The following is a 23794-nucleotide window of genomic DNA, read 5'->3' as shown; positions in this document are numbered from 1 at the left end:
AAAATTGGTATAAATGCATAGGATTATATACTGTATTTGTTAATGTATTTGGTGTAAATGCATGGGTTTTGTTCACGTAAAGAACTAGGTGAATAACTTTTTGTCATACCCTCAAATTCACCACACCTTCATATAATCTTCACAACCTTAATACATGAGCATACATCCTTCATACATCATTTCATGTGCATCTACACTCGTAGTAAACAAGCTCAAGCTCAAGGCATGGTGTTCACATCAGAAACATCAAGACCCTTTGATCATGTTAAGGTGTGTCCAAGCCACCTTAACCCTAAACTTCATTCTCAAGCATCCTTGGACCTTAGAGGATCACCGAAGTCATTCCATCCACCTCCAAATCCCTAATTGGATTGTGGGCCCTTATTCAAGGATTTGAAGATTCATATGGGTCATCCATTGGACCCCGTCCCTAGTTCTTGATCCTCAGTGGCTTGTACAAGTCTCATTCACTTTGTACCTTGGCCATACCTTTGAGGACCCCTAATATCCAAACTTTGTTCATACCATAACCTCTTGAATCATTTCAAAATACCTCTTGCACCCGAAAACCCTAATTTGTCTGACTATGGCCTTTGATGAAACTTGTGATCCAAGAAACCCTAATTTGTGCATCCTTTTGCTTAATGGCCTTGCCTCTCTTTATCATCCCATCATTCAACACTCCATTCACTTTCAATTCAAGACATTTGCAACCATTTTCTCATCAAACAAACTTCCATTTCACCATGGAATGATGTCCTTATTTTGGTATTGATTCATCACATTCAATGCATTGGTTCCACCTATGAACATGGCCTAAGATCATCCCACCGTACATCAAGCTTCATTTTCCATCAAGTTATGATCATTTGAACTTCAAACATCCATCATGGTGCCTTGAAAATCAAGAAAATTCAAAATGGTATTTCTAGGGCATGTTGGTTGGTCATATTTTTGCAAGTTTGGCCTATCATTTGGTTCAAACCCCATAACATTCTCATTTTTCAAGCTTTCAAGATATTCTTTGAGTCGAATGTCCTACACTACGCCAAAAAGGTTTTTTAACAGCGCATCTTAGACAGCGCTTTTAAAAGAAAGCGCTGTCTAAGGTTAAAATAAAAATAAAACACGGAAAATGTTCTAAAAAAATAATGAAAGCGCTGTCTAAGGGGGGGTCTTAGACAGCGCTTTTAGAAAGCGCTGTCTAAGACCCCCCCTTAGACAGCGCTTTTAGAAAGCGCTTTTAAATATAGACCTTAGTCAGCGCTTTTGAGAAAGCGCTGTTTAAAGTCTTTCAATTAAAAAAAAAATTAAAACCAAAAGCGCTGTCTAAGGTGGGGGTTTAGAAAGCGCTTTTGGAAAGCACTTCATGCTTCCAAGAAACCCAATAGCGAGGGACACAGCAGAGCTTCCATCTTCATCAAGCCCTAGCAGCTCCTTCACCATTCCAATGTTCACTCTCTCTACTTTCTCTCTCTAAAAAACTGACATAGAAAAACAAACACCACCTAACCTTGTTGTTGCTTCCTCTTCCATCAGCATGCTACTAGTTCCTCCCAAACCCATCAACACGATCACAATCACCATCATGCTAGCCTTCACCTTCTTCCTCATCTTCTTCTCCTCCGGTTTCCTTCATTTCCCTTCCGTTTCACCTTCTCTCCCACCCATCCACCACTCCTTCACGCTCCCTTCCATCAATTCCTCTTCCGACCCCTTCACCGATCTGCTTTCTTCCTTCAGGAAATGGGACTCGCGAGTGGGTTGTGATAAATTCAGAGAGAAAACAAATGGAGTTTTGTTGAATCACTCAAAGGTTGTTTCTTTGCAAGAGTTTGGTGGTGGGTGTGGGGGGTTTGAACTTAATCATGTTAGTGTTTTGGTTAAAGGGTGGACTTGGATTCCTGATAATTTGGATAATTTGTATTCTTGTCGTTGTGGGTTGAGTTGTTTGTGGACCAAATCCAATGTTCTTGCTGATAAACCTGATGCTTTGTTGTTTGAAACTTCTACGCCTCCAATTCAGGTAGATTTTATTTTTGCTGAAATGTATGAGGAACATTTTGATATGCTTGATTTTGCAATGGTGGTGAGTTTTTTGAAGTTGAAAGGTTTGTTTAGATAATTGAATTGAATGTACTATGTTTGTGAAATGCGTGAATCGTAAATTGGCACCGGCATAGTAATCAAGGTGATCTACTCTGCCATTACTGAGAGTTCCATTCATGATACTTACTATGGAATTGATATTGATTCTTTTTGTATTTGGAAAATGTTGTTCACTCACTTATTGTTTATACACATAATCTGGTATAGTGATTTCATACCAAGGACCGTTTGCTAGTGTAGGATCTGTAGTAGCATTTTTTTCATCCTGATTAACTGTAGTAATTCTAGGAAGTTCTGCTGGATGTGTGGAGGAGTGCATTTTATTTGGGAATTTTGGATAGATGTATGAAAGTGAAGAATAGTAATGAAGGTCATTTTTATTTCTTAGATTTTTTCTGCCGAATGGCCACAATTTTCACTCTTGTTCTTCCATGTTTACACCTCTACTGTAGTACCATTCCACAACTTCTTAGCAAAACAAAATTCTTGATTATCTTTATGGCTTAACCAATTACAAATAGCAGAAGGTTCAATTGGTGATAATGTCCCTCTTTGTTCTTTTCAAAATTTTATGAGCTTTATTGCCATTTTGGTTTTCTTTCTATTTGTTAAACTTTGTGTTGGTTCTGTTTCTATTTCCATTGTCAAGGATCAGATTTAAGAAAATCAACAATCAAGATGTCTTTTGACTCGTTAATAAATTACTTGTTCACAGAATGAAATTCTGACCACTCATCTTACAAACTTTCATTCTGACCACTCATCTTACAAACTATAAACAACGCATATTATATGTATGAAACACGAAAAGCTTTCAAGATTTCTGTAGCTGGTAATATATGCTGTACTATTGGATTTGACTTTGTTATGATTTCATTTTCTATTTCAGAGACGTGTGGGAGAACCGCTTCGTGCGTACATGGATCTCGAAGCTGGTCGAAAGAGATCAGGCCGAGAGGATATATACATTAGTTACCACGCTGAAGATGATGTACAGTCAACCTATGTCGGTTCCCTGTTTCACAATGGACGAAACTATCACGTCTCTAATACTAAAAACAGTGTAAGTAATAATAACTTTTACAAACAGGATGTTAAACGATAGATAAAGAAAGGACTCATAGTAACCTGACCCAAGTTATCATCTGTAGGATATACTTGTTTATTGGTCTTCATCGCGGTGTCTTCCTCAAAGAAATGAACTTGCCAAGAAACTCCTCGGCTTGCTACCTAGCCATTCATTTGGCAAGTGCCTAAACAATGTCGGTGGTCTAGACATGGCTCTTTCGTTCTTTCCGAAGTGTGAAAACGATGCAAATACTAAACCAAAATGGTGGGATCATTTACATTGTGCCATGTCTCATTACAAGTTTGTTCTTGCAATCGAGAACACTTTCACCGAGAGCTACGTGACAGAGAAGTTATATTATGCATTGGACTCGGGTGCTGTTCCTATATATTTTGGTGCACCAAATGTCATGGATTTTGTTCCTCCACATTCAATAATCGATGGTAGAGAATTCAAATCATTGGAAGAACTGGCTACATACGTAAAGGTTGTAGCTAATGACCCAATAGCCTATGCAGAATACCATGCATGGAGAAGGTGTGGTGTAATGGGTAACTATGCGAAAACACGATCTATGAGCCTTGACACATTGTCGTGCCGGTTATGTGAGGCTGTTAGCAGAAAAGGTGGAAGAAGTGCGAGAAGCTAGCTAGGGGGAATCATGTTATTGATGGCTCTGCTTGACAGAGATAGAAAAGATTGAGTTTATTACTTGTATAGACGCAAACTGCTTGTTTCGCAATTGATGAAGAAAGGTAACAAAAACTTAGTATAGCAATAGAAATAGAACGTGAAGAAGCTGAGTTCATATTTGATAAATATCTTACGGGTCATTCATTCGATTGTCTTTATTTTGTTAGACGGGGAGTGGGAAAACGTATACTATGTGGGGTCCTGCCAATTCTTTGGCTGAAGAAAATGTAGCAAAAGAGCAACAAGGACTTACACCCCGTGTTTTTGAGAGACTGTTTGCGCGCATAAAGGAAGTAAGAGTTCAGTTCTATTCCTAATTAAATTATTTGAAGACCTCTTGAAGTGTTTTGGGTTGTTTACAGTTTTATTTACTGCACAGGAGCAAACAAAGCATTCTGATCAACAGCTCAATTATCAGTGCAACTGCTCTTTTCTTGAGGTTGGTTGTTTATCTATTTCTTTCAATGTTCCTGATCTTAACTTTGTCATTTTAGTCTGCATAATAACACAATGTTTTTGCCAGATATACAATGAACAGGTCACAGATCTGTTGGATCCGAGTCAAAGGAACCTTCAGGTAGAACCTAAGCATTAAAGGTTTTATTTATTGTTTATCATGTTTCACTGCTTTATACCGGAACTGATTTGTTATCCTTTATTCAGATTAGAGAAGATGTCAAATCAGGTGTGTATGTTGAGAATCTTACAGAGAATCATTAACGATTTCTTGTTATTATTGGTTTTAGGGCATTTCCCATTGTCAGCTGTATTTGTCGTCACCATACTATCGGATGGTTGGCAAGGGAAAAGTGCATAACGTTAACGTCATTCTAAATTCATCTATTATAATTATTTTCCAAGTTACCATCTAACATTTGCCTAATCATTACAGTGGACATTGGTTGTTGCTCGCAATCAATCCTATCCGAGAAATTGTGTATTATCTTGACTCGTTAGGAAATGATTGGACAACATACCCGGATATGAAGGTCCTAATTGACACGTAAGTGAGAATGTTCAAAAATTTTCTTAGTTTATGTGAATTGTTCTAATTGCTTCATTTTTATTTTATTAGCGTCCTACAAGCTTTTCGGGCCCAACGAGATATCCAAACCTCAAGGAGGGGCGCCAACTCCATTACATGGATTAAAGTGGCGGTATATTTTTAATTACCACATTTTTTATTATATTAGTGATGACACTTGATAAAACTTAGGATTTATAATCCATATTTTTTTTTCATATGTAGTGTCCTCAACAACGTAATCAAATAGATTGCGGGTATTTCATGTTGAGGTTTATGCGAGATACTCTTGCTTTGGGCCGATTAAAGATTCCCACCGATGTATGTATTTCTAACTTATGAGTTATTTTTATATTTACACATATCTCATATAATTAAATAGTTGGAATTAATTCAAAATATGTTATATTATTATGTAGTACTTTGATGAATTCAAGTGTGCATTTTATACAAAGGATCAAGTGGACGAAATCAAAGAGGAGTGGTGTCAATTCATGATAAAGCTCAATGTTTGTTCATAAATTTGTGTAATTAATGTGTACATTTGTAGTATATGTTATGACTTGTAAATGTGTACATAAATTTGTATATATTTTGATACATTTAAGGCAAAATTGGTTTGAATTGGTATATATATATATATTTGTTAGCCAAAAATTGGTAGAAAAAAGGCCAAAATGGCATATATAAAATGTGATAATTGTCTGTCAAAATCTGGTTGAAAACAGGTAGAAATTCTAGTTTATAAACCTGGAAAAAATGTGGTTTAAAACAAAAGCTTCAAAAATTTTCGTATACCTTAGACAGCGCTTTTGTAAAAAGCGCTGTCTAAGGGGGGGATTAGAAAGCGCTTTAGGCAAAAGCGCTGTCTAAGGGGGGGGCTTAGACAGCGCTTTATGAAAAGCGCTGTCTAAGGTATGCCTAAAAAAATTAAAATAGGAGGGTCTTAGAAAGCGCTTTTGGCCAAAGCGCTGTCTAAGGAGGTGGGGCTTAGACAGCGCTTTTCAAAAGCGCTGTCTAAGGTATACCTAAAAAATTTAAAATAAGAGGGTCTTATAAAGCGCTTTTGGCCAAAGCGCTGTCTAAGGGGGGGGGCTTAGACAGCGCTTTTAAGATTTAAAAAAGCGCTGTCTAAACCTTTAGCAGCGGAGGTTTAGACAGCGCTTTAAAGCGCTGTCTAAGGCTAAAAAAAGCGCTGTCTAAGGTCTTGTTTGTTGTAGTGCTAATTGAATTTCCCTTCAACTTTGTTTCAAGGTTCAAGACCTAATTCATTAAGTAAGGACCTCAATTTTTGTATTGGCCAAGTTGGTCAAGATGCCTAGCCAGACCTAGAATCATGCCTATGACCTCCACTTTCCATCAATGTCATTTCCAAAGCACAACTCCTTTTGACCTGGTTCCTTTTGCAAATGAATAAGGGTATGGCAAAGAACAACTGACACAAGTTTCATGCAAAATGCACGAGTCAATTTTATTTGGCCCAAATTCAAAGTTGGAAATTTATCATGGTGCATACATCAGGCCAGACTTAGACAAATTTTGCATATTGGTGTATTAGGTCATTAAACTCATCTGTTCTGATCCAATTTGAACCAAGACATGTTGCAAAACACTTCAAGACAAGAATGCAAGTCAACTTGAGTGAACATAGGTCACATGGAGGCAAACCCAAGTTGTGTGCAAAAAGTAACTTTTTTCCAAAATGGAAAAAAGCAAAAACCACGTTAGCTTGCTTTGAGGTCCCTTGCTTCACCTATACGATGTTAAGTTGCAAAACCAACTAAGTTGAAGAGAATACCAGGTCAGAGACATACCACACTTGTCCCACAAGTTTCACTTTTGAGCATGTTTCGAGCTTTCCACTTTTCTGAGCAAACCATCTCCATTCTCCCTCCAAATAATCCCAAAATCTTCCCTATAAATAGGGCAAGATATTCCATTAGAAACCCAAGCTTTTCAAGCCAAGAAAACCCTACTTCAAATCCGAGTTTCTTCCCAAAAAACAGATTTTCAGTTTCAAAGTTTCAAGTCATTTCAACCTAAGTTAACAACCCATAAACCTTCCCCGAACATCCCTCAAGCTTTCTGAAACACCAAAACCACTTGCAACCACCTTCCTTGAGTAGCTCATATTCATCGGAGCCACCATCTGAAACCAATTTCGATAAGGTAGTTGGACTCACCATTTTCACTCAAACAAATTACCATCTCACTCGTTTTTCCTCTCTGATGCTAAGCCTTATGGTCTAAGCTTCGATTGTCCATTGTTCAGCATTTAATTTTATTTTTAGGTTAAGTTTCATTTCGGAGTTCATGTGAATTACTCCACACTTAAAGTCAATCAATGGCTCATGAGTATGGAGAAGATAATGATGAGGTGTATGGGAGTTGAATCCATGCTTGATTCCTCCTAAAAACACGAGTTGCAGAAGTTGAAATTCGAAGGTTGAAGGTTGGAGATGACTCAGTTCATCATTGGCTCGCGCGTGTTTTGAATTTGAAAATATCTCGTGTCTGGTACTCATTGGTTGTTCAGCGCACGTGTTTTATTTTTTGATTAAACCTTATTATTTTATTTTCTGAATGCGCTAGTAGTCACCAAAGGGCACTTGGCCCAGTGGATGGGGGTTGATCCCATGACCCCAAGGTTAGGGGTTCAACCCCCAGCGCCCCCATGTCATTTCATTTCATTTTCTTTTCCTTTCTTTTTACTTATTTTTCTTATTTTTAACCATTTTCTTTCATTTTCGTTTTATTTTTTTCACCGCTTATATTTATTTTAATCAAAATATGTTGTGAACACACTTGACTTATTTCTTCCTCTTTTATTTTATTCCACACTTTTATTTTATTTTGACCTATTTTGTTGACTTTTCATGTCTTTATCGATGTTGGTTGATGAAGTCTATTTGGTCATGACTTTGGCTTTTTAGGGTTGATAAAACCTTAAATACTTCAAATCTATCAATGAATGATCTTGATCATTCATGATACTTTGAGGCATTGATAGGTTGCCTCTATTTAACCATACTTACTTCATTTGGTGCATAGATGAAGCCATATTTGTGTTTCTAACTTGTTGATCCATTTGATTTGTTTTGTTTCTACTAACCACCAACCCTCTAACACTTATGCTTCAATGTTTAACTTGTACATAAAATAATCATTAATCAACTATTAACTTGTAATCTCTTTGGGTGATACAATCTTCTATTTGTCAAATCATTGATAGATGGACTTGGGGTTGTATAACTTTTATTGGTTCAAATCTATTGTTAGATGACCATGGATCATCTTCAATACTTTGCATCAATGATAAGTTATCCCTTGATGTGTTATATTTTGAGTCCTTTGACCTATGGATAGATAATCCCCAATTGACTACTTTGTACATTTGCTTACTAACCATTAATTTTTCATCACTGACCATTGTTATAGTGATCTTGTTATTATTATCTTGTGATTTGTTTTATGTCAATTATATTGCATTGTAATTTACTTTCAAGCACTCATCATCATCATCATCATTGTATATACTCCTCATGCATATTTATCATTGTTATTTACCTTTTATTATCATACTAAAAAAACAACAAAAACATGATAAAATTATAAGATCAAAAAGATGCATTTCACTTGTAATCAACCGTTGTACTTAGAGGATTTCATTTAGGACCCTTGCTTGGAGACCTTGCTTGAACCCCTTGACACTTTGCCTTAACCTTGGATTTCATATATGTAACTTGCAATCTTTCATTGTAATAATGGCATCATGGCACTAGCCTAGGGAGACATGACTGTAAGACCATTATCCACTTGTTAGCTTAGGTCACTTTTGCAGACACAAGGCTTTCTCTTCGGCTACCTTACAACGAGACGCTTTATTTTCTTGATTGGTTACCATGTAAATATTCATGTACGTCACAATTTTGAAATCAAAATAATAAACCCTTGATCCAACATCAAGTGGTATTTGCATAATCAAACTCAAAAATAATAAAAATATGATTAGTATTGTGCGCCACGATCCTTAAGTGGTGGGGAATGAGTAAGGATAGAGCTCTCATACCCTTACTCTGATTATTTTGGACAAAAGATATATGGCTTGTTTGTCTAGAATATTCTCCTTCTCCTATAGACTTTACTGCAATCTAATCATAAACAATCTTTTCATAAACCCTTTTCTCAAAGGTAAAATCAACACAACTCATCAAACCTCATTTGTGTGCCTTATGGCATCACACTGAAAACCCTTTTTTCAAAGGTAAAATCAACCAACCCACAAACATTTTCTACTCCAAACTACAAAGCTCTGATTCTTCATCACCCGATGAATGATACATAGGCACAAGGGTCCTAATCCTTGGTGAGCACAATAATGAAAACCCAAAATCTCATTCTTTCACATTTTTCCTAATAAATAATAAAGAAGACTTTAAGAGATAAATACCCACGCACTCAAAAAAATTTAATGGTTCACATATAGTACCATGGACGTGAGGGGTGCTAATACCTTCCCCTTGCGTAATCGACTTCCGAACTCAATCTTTGTTGCGAGACCAATTTGTATTCGCATATACACTCCCTTGTGTATTCCCAATCCTTGAGGGTTTTATCGACTATTTACCCCCTCCTCTTTTAATGAGGAAATTAAATAAAATTCGATGGCAACTCTTCCGTTTCCTTGCAAACGATCCGCCTAGTTTCATTATCCGGAAGCCTCAGCTGCGACACTTTGTGACTCTGCTGGGGACCCGGTTTGCCTAAGCAAGTCAAACATAGTTTAGGTTGTCTTTTTTTATGTGTGTAGGTTTATCTTGTTTATTTATTTTCCTGTCTTTATATTCATTTATTGCTTTCTTTACTAACTGGAAATATTTGTTTCATTGGTGACCTTGGTTATGTGACGATGGATACAAAAAAAATGGTTAATAATGATTTCAAAGAAAAGTTATGTGTGAAAGACTCTCCACCCGAGTCTGAGAGTGTGCTTGAGATAGGAGAGGTTGAGTAATATTGGCCACCGAGAAGCTTTTCTCGTAAGGGACATGTGAGAACCTCACTTAGTGGTAGATTCTTTTAAAGGTATTGATAATCGTCGAGCTTTTGGTGTAAACATCTTTATCTTCATTAGAGTCCATGACCCTAAGACCCTTTTGTAGAACATTTAACCATGGCCAACCTAGATCGATGGTCACGTAGTATAGGTCTCCGGGGAGCTCTCCTCGCGAGGGTCGATAGAAGATCTCACTTATAGTAGATTTCCTTGATGGAGATGTCGCATGGCAAGTAAATTGACATAAGCGAAGGACAGTCAAGGGAATCCACGACTCTAAGAGCCGTGTCTTATAAAACCATATTCCTCGTCATAATAATCTCAGATACTGAACCCCGTGCTTGAGTTCCATTAAAACCAATAATCCATTCATCCGTTCGTGCATTCATAAACATTCATACATCGTAATTACAATAAACAAAGCTCTTAGCATCTCATTGTTTAACGCAGGAATACAAGACATTTTGTAAAATAATCATGAATCCTCCACCAAGAAAGAGTATATTCTCCTTCATATATAAAGACCCCCAAACAGATACCTTGAAGGTTCTAAGCTCTAGGATTACGCCCCCTCAGAGATGATAAGTTCCGAACAACTTATGGAAACATCTTGGACCTCCTAACTGAAAAGATTGACTTTGGAGCACTTACAACCCTAACTCGATACTACTACATCTTGCTAAGATGTTTTACTTTCCCAGATTTCCAACTATCCCTAATCTTGGAGAAAATTAAGAGGCTTTTTAACCGATCAATCAAAGAATATAACCCCTTTCCCTAAGTTGGAAGAAGGCTTTACCTTGTCCGAGTTAGCTTTAGTCTTGGGTATAAACACAAACGAGTTAGTGGCCAATTGGGGACCAGAAGGTATCATCAAAGGTCTCACAAAGAAATTCCTAGAAGACCATGCTTGGAAAATGATCAAAGAAGAAAGGGAAGATTTCTGTAGCCCAACCTTAGCATTGTTGATCCATGGAATTGTTCTATTCCCAAACATAGACAATTTTGTAGATCATTTGGCAGTGGAAGTTTTCCTAAACAACAATCCAGTGCCATTCTTGCTTGAGGATTTCTATCATACCTTTCATACAAGGCATGAGAAAAAAATAAGGAACACTTCTCTATTGTACTCCCTTCTTACATTTGTGGATGAGGACTCATATTCTTTAACGAGGACCCTTTGCCTTTAGCAATCTTTCATGGGACCAAAGATTTGCTTCTCTCTCCGCCAGTTCTATCTTATGGTACAAGAGAGAGTGGGAAACCAAGGACGTCATTTCTAGATGTGGAGGGTTCCCAAATGTCCCCCTAATAGGAACATGTGGTTGCATCAACTATAACCATGTGTTGCTTAAGAGACAATTGGGGTATGCTATGTTGAGTTCTCCTGAAGACCGAGACCTTGTACCTTTCATCGTCAACAATGTGGACCTACTCAATTCAGCCATGAAAATAGTGAAGATATCTTGGACAAGCATAGTCAGAATAGACCAAGAGTCGGGGAAGAAGAACATCTTAGCTAAGGAACCCTACTTTGTATGGTGAAAGAGCGAGCTCTATTTGTCAAGATGCCTTTCCTGTTTGATCCTTCATCATTCCCTTTGATGCCTGAACCTGAGCCCATCTTGCAAGAATATGTGGACAAGTTTACCGACAAAATTCGAGAGCTTGAGTTGGAAAATACTCAATTATGAGTCTAACTCAGTCGTACCAAGCAATACAACAAAGTCTTGGAAGATAAGGGTAAGCAAGTTAGTGAGGAATTCGAGGTCAACAAGAAGAGATTAAGGGAGGTGGAAGGCAAAAGAGTATGGGTAGGTGGTGCTCTACAAGGAGCTAATTATGAGCTAGACTTTCGCAACAACAAGTTGGATCAAACCTATCACACTATTAAGGACCTTGAGAAAACTGTTGAGAGGTCAAATGCAATGAAGAAGGAGGCCCTAGAGGACTACGAGGCCCAAATCCTAGAGCTAAGAAGCACTCTTAAATAGTGCAGAAGCTTCAATGGCTCAAATGGATGGAATTATCCAAAACCTCTAAACTCTCTACAACAAGTGGAAGAACAAGTATGTGAACATGGATGTATTGACTAATTATGCCCTCAAAGACCTTCCCGAAAAGTTAAAAGAGGTTTATTTGATCATGTGCTATGAGAACACCCCCTGAATAAGTCTACAACTTTGTCAAATTCTGCAATAAGACAATGGTGGTGCTTATCACTGATATCGAAGCTCTCCACAAGTCTCAAGGGGTTACCTTTAGGGTTAACATCTAGTTTACATGTTTGCTTTCCAATTTAAAAACTTGTATTTTGCAATTCTTATGTACGTGTACTTGTTTCCCTACAATGGATGAATGGAGCTTCTTTATGATCCACTCTATATGTACTTCTATATTCTTGATTGTAATGTTAAAATGTTAAGTGTTCCTCGCAATAAACAACACGAATAACTAAGAGCTTTGCATTAATAAACAAAACATAAAACAAAAAAATACATTCATGCATCATTCCATATTTTCAAAACAAGAACAAAAAAACTCATCATCGACCTTTCTTAAACAGAAAATATCAAGTTTACTTCCCAACATCCATATTACACTTGCAACAACCCCTGTGATATTATGGATCAACTTGAGCAGAACCAAGTTGCCCTACGTGAAGAAGTGTCCCAAGTGCAAGCGCAAATGGGGTAATTGATGGAGACTATTCAAATAGTCATCTGAGGCTAAGAAATCATGGCCAAGATGCAAGAGGAGATGAACCAAAGGACCCATGCTGCTGCCACTCCCATTCCTGCTGCCAATCCTCCTATTGTGGAAAATCTGGTGCCTCCACAAGGCAACATTCCAGTCCAAATTCATGTAGGGGCACCCGACGGTGTTCCTCCACGTGTCCTTAACCCTCCCGTTATTTGATATTGATGATCAATAATATGCTTTCTTTATCCCAAGAGTCGCCTCTGTGTATGACGTTTTTGGTCAACCTGCTAACGAAGTAAAGAAGAAAGTCTGAGCTATTGAGGAGAAGTTAAAATCCATGGAGGGCTCCAATGATTTAGGTTTTGACGCTGCTGAAATGTGTCTAGTCCCTGGCATAGTCATACCTTCCAAGTTTAAAGTTCCCGAATTTGAAAAATGCAAGGGAGCCAATGACCCTAGAACACATATTAGAGCTTATTGCTAAAAGATTGTCACCTATTCTGATGATGATAGACTGCTTATGCACTTCTTCCAAGACTCTTTGTGTGGAGCATCACTAGATTGGTATATGCAATTCGAGGGAACTCACATCCGGTCATGGAGGGATACGACTGAGGCTTTCCTAAAACATTATCAATATAACACCGACATGTCTCCCAATCGAACCCAACTGTAAAATCTGACTCAAAAGTCTGACGAGACTTTTAAAGAGTATGCCCAATGGTGGAGGAAACTAACCGTAAGGGTATAACCTCCTTTGTTGGAGAGGGAGTTGATTGATATGTTTATGGGAAACCTCCAAGGCCCCTATTTGGACATAATGGTAGGAAACACGTCTTCAGGTTTTTCGGATCTAGTCCTAACTGGTGAAAGGATAGAGAACATGATCAAGATGGGCAAAATCCAGAATGCCGCTAGCATATTCAGTGTGGTGAAAAAGCTCTATGTGTCATATGGGAAGAAACTGGAAGCCAAAGCTAATGAAACTAGTGTGGTAAGAGGAAGAGCCCCGACATATTGTGCTCTCTACCAACAAGTAGTCGTTGTGGCACCGATTTAGAATCATCAACCATATACCATCCCAATTGATCAACGAGTAGTCCAATGACCCGCTCCATATCAACAATAATAACAAAAATAACAACGTTATCATCAACAACAACAACAACCAAGACAACGAATACTTGAAAGAAGATTTGACCTAGTTCCCATGCCATACATCTATATACTACCATATTTGTTATGTGGCTCATTAGTGAAGTTGAGGGAGCTAGGACCACCACCAATGATCCTTCCCCCCAGTTACAATGCAAACTCCCGGTGCGAGTTCCACTCAGGCGCTCCCGGTCACTCAATAGAAAACTGCAAGGCCTTGAAATACAAATTTCAAGATTTAATAAACTCAAAGGCAATTACGTTTACACCAAACAGACCGAATGTAAACAACAATCCAATGTTGCCACATAAAAAACCTGCGATAAACATGGTGGAAGTTGAGGAAGGAATAAGATTGGTGTCCCGAGTGGACTGATTAAAGACCCCCTGATTAAGATTAAGAAGCAATTGTTGACAAGTAATTTGTTTCTTGTTTGTGATATTGATTGCGAGCATTGCTTAATTTACCCCTAAGAATGTGAAGTTTTGAAATATGTCGTCTAAAGATTAATGAACGAAGGAATCATAATGGTGGTACATCTCTCCACTAGTGAAGATATATCCACATTGGAGATCCTTTACGATCAAGTCCAACCCCTACAAATCCCATTTGATCTATCTCCAATGACCATTTCTGATAATCTAGTTACCCCTCTATTGATTACAGTACCTACCCTTTTTCCATATGGGGATGCAAACGTAGCGCCTTGGATCTATGACTTAACTATTTATATCCATGGACATAAAGTACAAGAGGAGCCTATGGCAGTCAATGAACCTACAGTGAATATAACCGGAACTGGTGGAGTAACAAGAAGTGGAAGGATATTTGCACCCATACCCCCTATTATTGACAATGGGGGGACCTCAAACCAAGAAAAAGGCAAACAAGTTGAAAGTAATCAGCAAAGGCAAGATTCCTCGCCAATCAGTGAGGTGGAGGAGTTTTTTGGATCATTAAGAAAAGTGACTACAAGGTGGTTGATCAACTTAACCAGACCTCGTCGAAGATCTCAATGTTGTCTTTGCTAATATGCTCCAAAGCATATAGAGATGCCTTGGTAAAATTCTTGAGGGTTGCCCACGTTCCGCAAGAAATTTCTATTTGTTAATTCGAAGGTGTAGTCAACAATATTGTTGCCAGTATAAACTTGGGGTTTAATGACGATGAGCTCCCGTCCAAGGGGAAAAATCACAACAAGGCTCTACATATTTATATTGAATGTGTGGACACTATCTTATCTAGGGTGTTGGTAGACACTGATTCATCTCTGAACGTTCTACCAAAGAGCTCGTTGTCAAAGTTAACCATTGAAGGGCTAGTGATGAAACCAAGTGAGTTGGTTGTTAGAGAACTTGATGGCTCGAGGAAGACGGTGATTGGAGAAGTTGACCTCCTAATAAAAATTGGACCCCATACATTCTTTATTACCTTTTTTGTCATGGACATATACCCCGCTTATAGTTGTCTACTTGGACGACCATGGATCCACTCATCTGAAGCTATCACATCGATACTCCATCAAAGGCTGAAATTCTTTATCAATAATAAGCTAGTGGTAATTGAAGGTGAAGAGGATATCATGGTAAGTTACCTGGCGTCTTTTCTCTATTTTGAAGGAGGAGGTGAAGTGCATGAAACCCCATTTCAATCGTTTGAGGTGGTGAATGTAGAGATGGTAGCCCTTGTGAAGGGAGGAAAGAAAGCTGAGTTCCCGATGGTCTCTTTGGATGATGCTAAAACTATGATTAAGGCTGGACACCCCGAAGGTTGGGGAAGAATATTGGATTTTCCTGTGAATAAGGATTGTTCCGATTTGGGATATAATTCCCAAGATGTAAAGGAATTAATGCCAAATGTTATGGAGGGATAAGTGTTATCGTTATCAAATATTTTGCAAGCACTAGCCACCTCGTAAATGGGCAGATTTGTGCAGTGGAAGAGGAAGAGGATGGTGTGGCCATTGAATAAGGACTTGTGTACCAAAGGATAAAAGGACAAGAATTGACAAATTGGACCGCAACAGAGATACCTGAAGTTACTATGTTTGAAAAGTAATTTCCTGTTTCGTTTTGTTTTCCTCTAAGAAAAAGAACCATGTTATGTCCAAGGCATGGGGGACCATTTGTAGGGGCCCCTTTAATTTTCAATCAAATTAATCAATGAAATCATCACCATTTGCATTCAAATTATGCTCTTGGTCTTTCATTTATCTTTACTTTTTCACTTAGCAAAAAAATGGCAATGTTTTCTTATATTTTCTTTTAAGTTTTCATTCATTTCTTCTCCTTCATAAAAATAAAAGCATGAACCATGAATCGTGTTGATTCCCTTTTATTACTACCAACAATGATACTGTTATGGTCCCATATGACTTTGATAATCAAATCAATCACGCTGGCAAATATTGTGAGGAAGATTGTGAACTCTCCGAAGAGTTAGCTCGACTACTTAGGCAAGAGTCAAAGGTCATCCAGCAGCATGAAGAATCAGTAGAAGTGGTCAATCTTGGAACCGAGGAGGAAGTGAAAGAGGTTAGAATATATGCAACCATGCAAGACAATGTGAATGAGAAATTGGTCAAACTCCTACGAGAGTACATGGATGTGTTTGCATGGTCATACCAAGACATGTCCGGTCTTGACACTGACATTGTGGTCCATAGATTACCCCACAAAGCATATTTCCTTCTAGTTAAGTAGAAATTAAGGAGAACTATGTCTGATATGGCAGTGAAGATTAAAGAGGAAGTGCAAAAGCAACTCAACGCAAGTCTTTTGGCCGTAGCCAACTACCCTCAGTGGATAGCCAACATCGTGCCTGTACCTAAGAAGTATGGAAAATCATGTATGTGTAGAGATTATAGATATTTTAATAGAGCCAGTCCAAAATATGACTTCCCACAGCCTCACATTGATGTGCTAGTGGACAACACAACTCAATTCTTTGTCTTCTCCTTCATGGATGGCTTCTCTGGTTACAACCAAATCATAATGGCTACGAAAAACATAGAGAAAACAACCTTTTTCCACCTCATGGGGAACTTTTTCCTACAAGGTTATGCCTTTTGGCTTAAAGAACACTGGCGCAACATACCAACGAGCAATGGTGACACTCTTTCATGATATGATTCATAAAGAGATCAAAGTGTACGCTGATAATATGATTGCCAAGTCCCAAACTGAAGAAGAGCATTTGGTTAATATATATAATCTATTTGAACGCGTGAGGAAGTTTAGATCGAGGCTTAACCCCAGCAAATTCACATTTAGGGTAAGATCTGGCAAACTGCCAGGTTTCATTGTCAGCCAACGAGGCATTGAAGTTGATCCTAAAAAGGTTAAGGCCATACAATCTATGCCTGCACCTAAAACTAAGAAGGAGGTCTGTGGATTTATATGGAGGTTGAATTACATAGATAGATTCATATCTCACCTTACGGCCACCTGTAAGACAATCTTCAAACTGCTTCGTAAAGATCAGGCCGTCATATGGAACGACAACTATCAAAATGCCTTTGAGAAAATCAAGAAGTAATTACAAAAACCTTTAATTTTGATGCCTCATGTGCCTGGCATACCTTTAATCATGTACCTAACAATCCTTGAGGGGTCTATGGGATGTGTCATTGGACAACATGACGATACTGGAAGAAAAGAGCATGTCATATACTACTTAAGCAATAAGTTTACAGATTGCGAGAGTAGATATTCGATGCTTGAGAAAACCTATTGTGCACTTGCTTGGGATGCCAAACGCTTGATGCAATACACGCTTACACATACAACACTCTTAATCTCCAATATGGACCTTGTCAAGTACATCTTTTAGACGCCTTCTCTAACCAGTAGAGTCGCCCATTGGTAAATGGCCCTAATTGAGTACGACATTCAACATGTCACCAATAAAGCGGTTAAAGGAAGTGTCTTATCCGACTATCTTACCCACCAACCCTTGGAGGATTATCAGTCCATGCACTTTGGATTCCCTGATAAGGACATCATGTTGATAAGGGATTGCGACATCCCTGACCCCGAGGAAGGACCATAACCTGGGTCACGATAGACACTTGTGTTTGATGGAGCTTATAACGCTTAAGGAAATGGAATTGGGGCAGTCATCACCTCCCCAATGGGTTTTCATCTACCCTTTACTGTGAGGTTGGGCTATGAGTGTACTAACAATATGGCAGAGTATGGGGCTTGTATCTTAAGCATTGAAGCTGCTATTGATCTTAGGATCAAAATCCTTGAATTTTATGGACATTCAGCCCTGGTCATCAACCAAGTAAAAGGAGAATGGGAAGTTTGTGATCACAAGTTGATCCCTTACAAGGAGCATGTCCTAAAGTTGATCTCGTACTTCGACGAGATTACATTCTATCACATCCTTCGAGAGAAAATCAGTTGGCCAATGCCTTAGCTACTCTTTCATTCATGTTTAAGGTCAAATGAAAAAATGAAGCACCAACTTTCCACCTTGACTACTTGGACAAAGCAACTTATTGGGTGGCAACCGAGGACGAGTGTGATGGCCATCCTTGGTTCTATGACATCGTGAAGTACTTGGAAAGCCAAGAATATCCTGAGAATGCATTCATCACCGACAAGAAGTACCTTCGAAAATTATCATCTAAGTTCTTCTTAAGTGTATGGGTTTTTTACAAGAGAAATTATGATTCGGATTTGCCTAGATGCATAGACAAACAAGAGGCAAACCAGATTATAATGGAAATACATGAAGGCTCCTCTGGGACACATGCTAGTAGACACACGATGGACAAGAAAATCTTGAGGGTTGGCTACTACTGGATGACTATGGAGGTTGACTGCTACTGCCACATCCAAACATGCCATAAATGCCAAATATATGCTGACAATATTGATGTACCACCAGTACCACTCAATGTCTTAACATCACCTTGTCTTTTTGCCATGTGGGGCATTGACATGATTGGGCGTATTGAGCCAGCTACCTCGAACATACATCGATTTATCTTGGTAGCTATAGACTATTTCACTAAATGGGTGGAAGCAGTCTCGTACGCAAACGTCACAAGACAAGTGGTGGCTTGTTTCTTGAGGAAAGAAATCATTTGTCGTTATGGGGTCCTAAATAAGATCATTATGATAATGATTCTAACCTCAATAACAAGATAATGAAAGAGTTATGCCATAGATTCAAGATCGAACATTATAACTCATCACCATATCGACCAAAGATGAATGGTGTTGTTGAGGCAGCCAATAAAAACATCAAGAAAATCGTGCAAAAGATGGTGGAGACCTACAAAGGTTGGCATGAGATGCTCCCGTTTGCGTTGCATGGCTACCATACTTTTGTACGCACGTCCAACGGGGCAACCCCTTTCTCTCTTGTTTATGGCATGGATGCAATTCTGCCTGTTAAAATAGAGATTCCCTCTTTGAGGAATTTAAATGATGTCAAGCTCGATGAAGCTGAATGGGTACAAGCCACATTTGACCAGCTGAACCTCATTGATGAGAAGCGCTTGGCAGCCATCTGCCATGGCCAACTATACCAAAAGTGCATCAAGAGGGCACATGAAAAGAAGGTCCTTCCTTGCAACCTCAAGGTCAGAGACCTGGTATTGAAGAAGATTCTACCAATTCACACTGACCCTAGGGGCAAATGGACGCCGAACTATGAAGGCACATATGTTGTAAGAAAGGTCTTCTTTGTATGAGCCTTAATACTTTCAACTATGGATGGTGAAGATATTTTATCCCCCGTGAATGTGGATGCAGTCAAAAAATGCTACGCTTGAAAAGAAAGAAAAAAAGAACCCGATAAGTTGAAAACCCAAAAGGGCGACTTATGCAAAAATGGGTATCCTTGTGACTGAAAACTCGAAAGGGCGGTCTAGGTAAAAATTAGGGATTCATAAAAAGCAAGAGGATGTAGTCTGCAAAGAATATTTCATACTTCCCAGTGAGTCAATCCAATCAATTTCTTCCGAAGCAAGATCCGAGAACCTTCAAGGACATAAGGACTATAGCAAAATCGAAACTTAGTGAAAATTCAAGTTATTTCCATTGCCATTATAGCTTTTCAATTTCTTTTCGCAATCATCTCTTTTAGGAATTGCTTCCTTCTACAAATTACCCATTTTTGGGATCATTTTTATCAATAAAATCGATTCCATCATATGTGCTCAATACTTTTAATTTTCCTACATTGTTTGTGAAGTGTGACTTTCTTTAATCAACATTGCATTGAAAGTTTTGGGTAAATAATTTTTACTAAAAAAAACTTGCAAAGGAAAACAGCGAAGTTACTTTTCTTTCAAAGTATCTAAGGGTAACCATAGCCCAATATGCTTTGTATACATGAATACCATGCAACCATAAAGTCCATTGGGGTTGGCTAGATCAAGAAGTCCCCTAGCAGGATAATCAGCAGCTAGAAAAATTGCACCAAACGCAACTTAGACATCAGAAGATCCACATTCCGATATCGGGAAGTCAGTCCACTCTTCCCAAGCAAACTCGAGGCCCAATCATCATTTGGCACCCCTAACAAATTATCCCCTGCAAAGCCCAATCATGATTGGCACAATTCATAAACCTTGTGTTTGCATATTCCCCCAGCATCCCGAACATACATCGGCATTTCACATACATAACATTGCATCATAGGTATACTCTCTAATTCACATCCAAATCCTACTCAAGAATAATTCCTCATTTCTCCCTAGTCATTGCTAGGGATTCTCTTTGTCGGACTTCAGAACTTTCCAGCAGTTGCTAGGGATTTTCCCTAGTAGAGTCATGTATTCCAACCATTGCTCAGAATCATCACTGAACTTTCAATTTCCCACAAAAGAGTAAGGTATTTCCAGTCGTTGCCGAGAATCGTCAGTGAACTATTTTGTTTTCCCACGAGTCAGGCATCCTAGTCATTGCTAGGAATCATCACCTTTAATACTCCCCTACTAGAGTCGGGTATTCCATCCATTGCTAGGAATCATCATTGTACTTTCGATCATCCCCAACCAGATTCAGGTATTTCAGTCGTTTCTAGGAATCATCACTGGACTATTTGGTTTCCCTCAGGGTCGGGTATTCTATCTGTTGCTATGAATCATCACTGAATCTATAGTTTTCCCCCAACACAAGCCAGGTATTCCATTTGTTGCTAGGAATCATCGCGAAACTTCTTTTTCCCTATCAAAGTCAGGTATTCTAGTTATTGCTAAGAATAATCACTGAACCTTTTTCCTCTCCAGCAAACTCAGGTATTCCAGCCGTTGCTAGGAATCGTCACTGAACTTGAAGATTATCCCCAATGAGAGTCAGGTATTCCAGTCATTACTAGGAATCGTCATTGAACTTATTTCTTCCTCTATAATTGCTAGGTATTTTTATCCAAATGTCAGGTATTCTAGTCATCACTAGGAATCGTCACTGAATTCAAGTCTTCCCTAAATCGTTGTTAGGGATTATCACCTTTAGAAGTCAGGTATTCCAGCCGTTGTTAGGAATCGTCACTGAATCTAAATCTCCCCAACAGAGTCAGGTATTCCAGTCGTTGTTAGGAACCACCATTGATCTTTTTCCTTCCCAATCGTTGCTAGGGGTTGTCACCATTTTTTGCTTAAGAACTTATCCCCATTGGAGTTTCTTCCCCTACCTTTCTTCTTGGAGTATTGTCGTCTAACTTTCCTCTTTGAAAGAGATTCTTATGTTGCATAACATATCGCACATTACATATCATACATAATAATCATAACCATATTCCCCCCAGTGAAGACCATAAAATATCGCATTTATTTTCCCAAGAGTTGGTCTCATATCAAGATCATTTGCCATCTTATTGTTAGCTCATAATTTCGATGCCTACTTTAGAATTACCAAAATGGAAATCCCATGTGAAGATGTTTCGACCAATGAAAATGTTTCCATCGAATATGGTATTAGGGAGATCCAGGCGAAAGCCCCTGGGTGACAAGGGCCAGCGTGCAGTTAGGACTTAGAACTATTTCTTTAAGTGTTTTGAAGACAGTTTCAACTGGAGATTTGACATTCAAATAAAGGAGGGAACTTTCTCTTATCTGAAACTGCTGAAGGTACATGTGGAGCATAATGGATAGTTGCATCCATGCAAAGTGCCATGTGTCTCGACATGATTGAAGGACCGTTAGAAACAATTATTTCGATTGAGTGTAAATAGAGGGTCTTAGTGTTAGGATCGGGGTGTGTGTTAAAGCGTGTACAGGGTCTGTAAAATTTACCAAGTACCTGTGTGAAGAGGAACCGTAAATAAAGTAATGTACGTTTGTTTACACCATTGTCATTTATTTTGAAGTAATACAATTTATCTTTACCTTTTCTAGAAATACTTCTTCATTTCAAACAGTCTTAATACTTCTTTATTTCAAACATTTTCCTTTGCTATTTAGTTATCATCAGTTCTTTTACAATTTTTCTCTTTAATTCGTATTAGTCTTTTACTGTCCGAGTTTTTAATCATCATTACCACATACACTGTCGAAGTGTTCATATTTACTAGAATTTACTTTAAAACAATTAGCACATGTCCTAGGATCAATCTGATCGATCATGTAAGTAACCAAATTTAGTAATTTGGAAGATCAAATGGTTATTTACCAATTTTCACAGTAAACAAATTGGCAGTGGGACCGTGCTAACATCTTTTTTAGAAAATTGAAATTGTTTTTATTTCTGGTTGTTCATTAATTTTCTCCTTTTTTTGAAAGAATTTGTTGTATGTTATTAAGGAGTGGTAAAGTAGCCATAACCAATAAACGCAGACCAAGAAGAAAACCCACTATGAGAATGGCGAATTTAAATGCGCCAGATAACCAAAATTCTCAAAATCCATCAACCAGCAATATATTGCTCCCTTCTTCTTCGATAGGGGCGAACACGGCTACAATGCATGTGTCTGAAACGGTTCCATCTATGGCGAGTTCGATACCAACGCATTTGATCTCCCTTATTGAATCGATTTTAACTTACATTGGGCCTAGGGGGCCTCCACATACTCCCCCACCAATTGGAAATGTTCCAAACAGGCCTTTAGTACCCCCCCGGTTTCTCTATACCATTTGGTGGTCGAGAACAACCATATGGAATGCCAACTTCTGTGATGGCAAGTTTACACAATTCTGGTTCGACTTTCTCAGAACCAATAGTTAACATAAATTCTCCAGTACAAGGGTCGGGGGTAAACATGGGTCGAAATAACGAATCTTCAGGTTTGAGACACCAGACACAAATAGCTAGCCTTACCAATAACTCTGCAGCAGTATGGAGACAACAGATAGACGAAAGAAACCATGAGATGCTCCAAATGCTCACCCAAACATTGACCACTGTATTAAATCCTTTAATTCAAAACACGACTCAGTCGAATCAATAGATGACAACGCAGGTGGCGCGAATGTCCGAATTCCTGGGTGTACCACAGCCCCATCGACACCCTTCTAGGGATTGGGTTAGGGAAAACCAGGGGGTGACCTTTGAAGAAGACCTTACTATCAGCCAGATCCCACAAAATCAACCACAACTAGAGATGGTGAATTAGGAAGCAGGAGTCAGACCCTCTAGGATCGAACCACAAATCCCCAAAGAAAAGGAGCCAAGGGTAGTAATGATAAATAGAAACCAAAAAGCCGATAATGTTATACGGCATATTCGAAATGATGATTTGGCAGCAAATAATAATCTAACAGCCATAGTCGAGAGGATTATGGTTCGAAATGGGGTAAACTTTGGTCTTCGAAGGCCAAATTACACATCATCGATGTCAGAATATATTTTACAGGCATAAGCACCCTCTAGAACAAAAATCCCCAAATTCACTAAGTTTTCTGGGGATACTACTGAATCCAATGTCGAACATGTGGCTAAATATTTAATTGAGACAGGAGACATTTCAAACAATGAGAACCTTAGGATAAAGTTTTTCATAAGTTCTCTCACAAAGAATGCCTTCACA

At 38.5% G+C, this 23794-nt stretch overlaps 2 protein-coding genes across 2 annotated transcripts; both read left to right on the top strand.

Annotated features, from left to right (window-relative positions):
- Window positions 1-1443: 1443 nt before the first annotated feature.
- On the top strand, window positions 1444-4029 carry LOC127092282 (alpha-(1,4)-fucosyltransferase). Its single transcript, XM_051031127.1, has 3 exons — window positions 1444-2026; window positions 2999-3172; window positions 3261-4029. Exons 1-3 carry the CDS (start codon window positions 1541-1543, stop codon window positions 3825-3827), a joined length of 1227 nt encoding a protein of 408 aa, XP_050887084.1. The 5' UTR covers window positions 1444-1540; the 3' UTR covers window positions 3828-4029.
- Window positions 4030-4039: 10 nt separating this feature from the next.
- LOC127095739 (kinesin-like protein KIN-12A) lies at window positions 4040-4591 on the top strand. Its single transcript, XM_051034386.1, has 4 exons — window positions 4040-4164; window positions 4251-4310; window positions 4395-4448; window positions 4535-4591. Exons 1-4 carry the CDS (start codon window positions 4063-4065, stop codon window positions 4589-4591), a joined length of 273 nt encoding a protein of 90 aa, XP_050890343.1. The 5' UTR covers window positions 4040-4062.
- The last annotated feature ends 19203 nt before the right edge of the window (window positions 4592-23794 follow it).

This window comes from Lathyrus oleraceus, chromosome 6, assembly GCF_024323335.1.
Source record: "Lathyrus oleraceus cultivar Zhongwan6 chromosome 6, CAAS_Psat_ZW6_1.0, whole genome shotgun sequence".
Lineage (NCBI taxonomy): Eukaryota > Viridiplantae > Streptophyta > Magnoliopsida > Fabales > Fabaceae > Lathyrus > Lathyrus oleraceus.
This window is presented reverse-complemented; position numbering and strand designations above follow the sequence as displayed.

Coding starts and splice junctions, on each gene's coding strand:
- LOC127092282 (XM_051031127.1), top strand. CDS start 1,541: ATGCTACTAGTTCCTCCCAAACCCATCAACACGATCACAATCACCATC. Junction 2,027..2,998: donor CTTCTACGCCTCCAATTCAG/GTAGATTTTATT, acceptor TTTCTATTTCAG/AGACGTGTGGGAGAACCGCT. Junction 3,173..3,260: donor TCTCTAATACTAAAAACAGT/GTAAGTAATAAT, acceptor TATCATCTGTAG/GATATACTTGTTTATTGGTC.
- LOC127095739 (XM_051034386.1), top strand. CDS start 4,063: ATGTGGGGTCCTGCCAATTCTTTGGCTGAAGAAAATGTAGCAAAAGAG. Junction 4,165..4,250: donor TGTTTGCGCGCATAAAGGAA/GTAAGAGTTCAG, acceptor TTTACTGCACAG/GAGCAAACAAAGCATTCTGA. Junction 4,449..4,534: donor CGAGTCAAAGGAACCTTCAG/GTAGAACCTAAG, acceptor TCCTTTATTCAG/ATTAGAGAAGATGTCAAATC.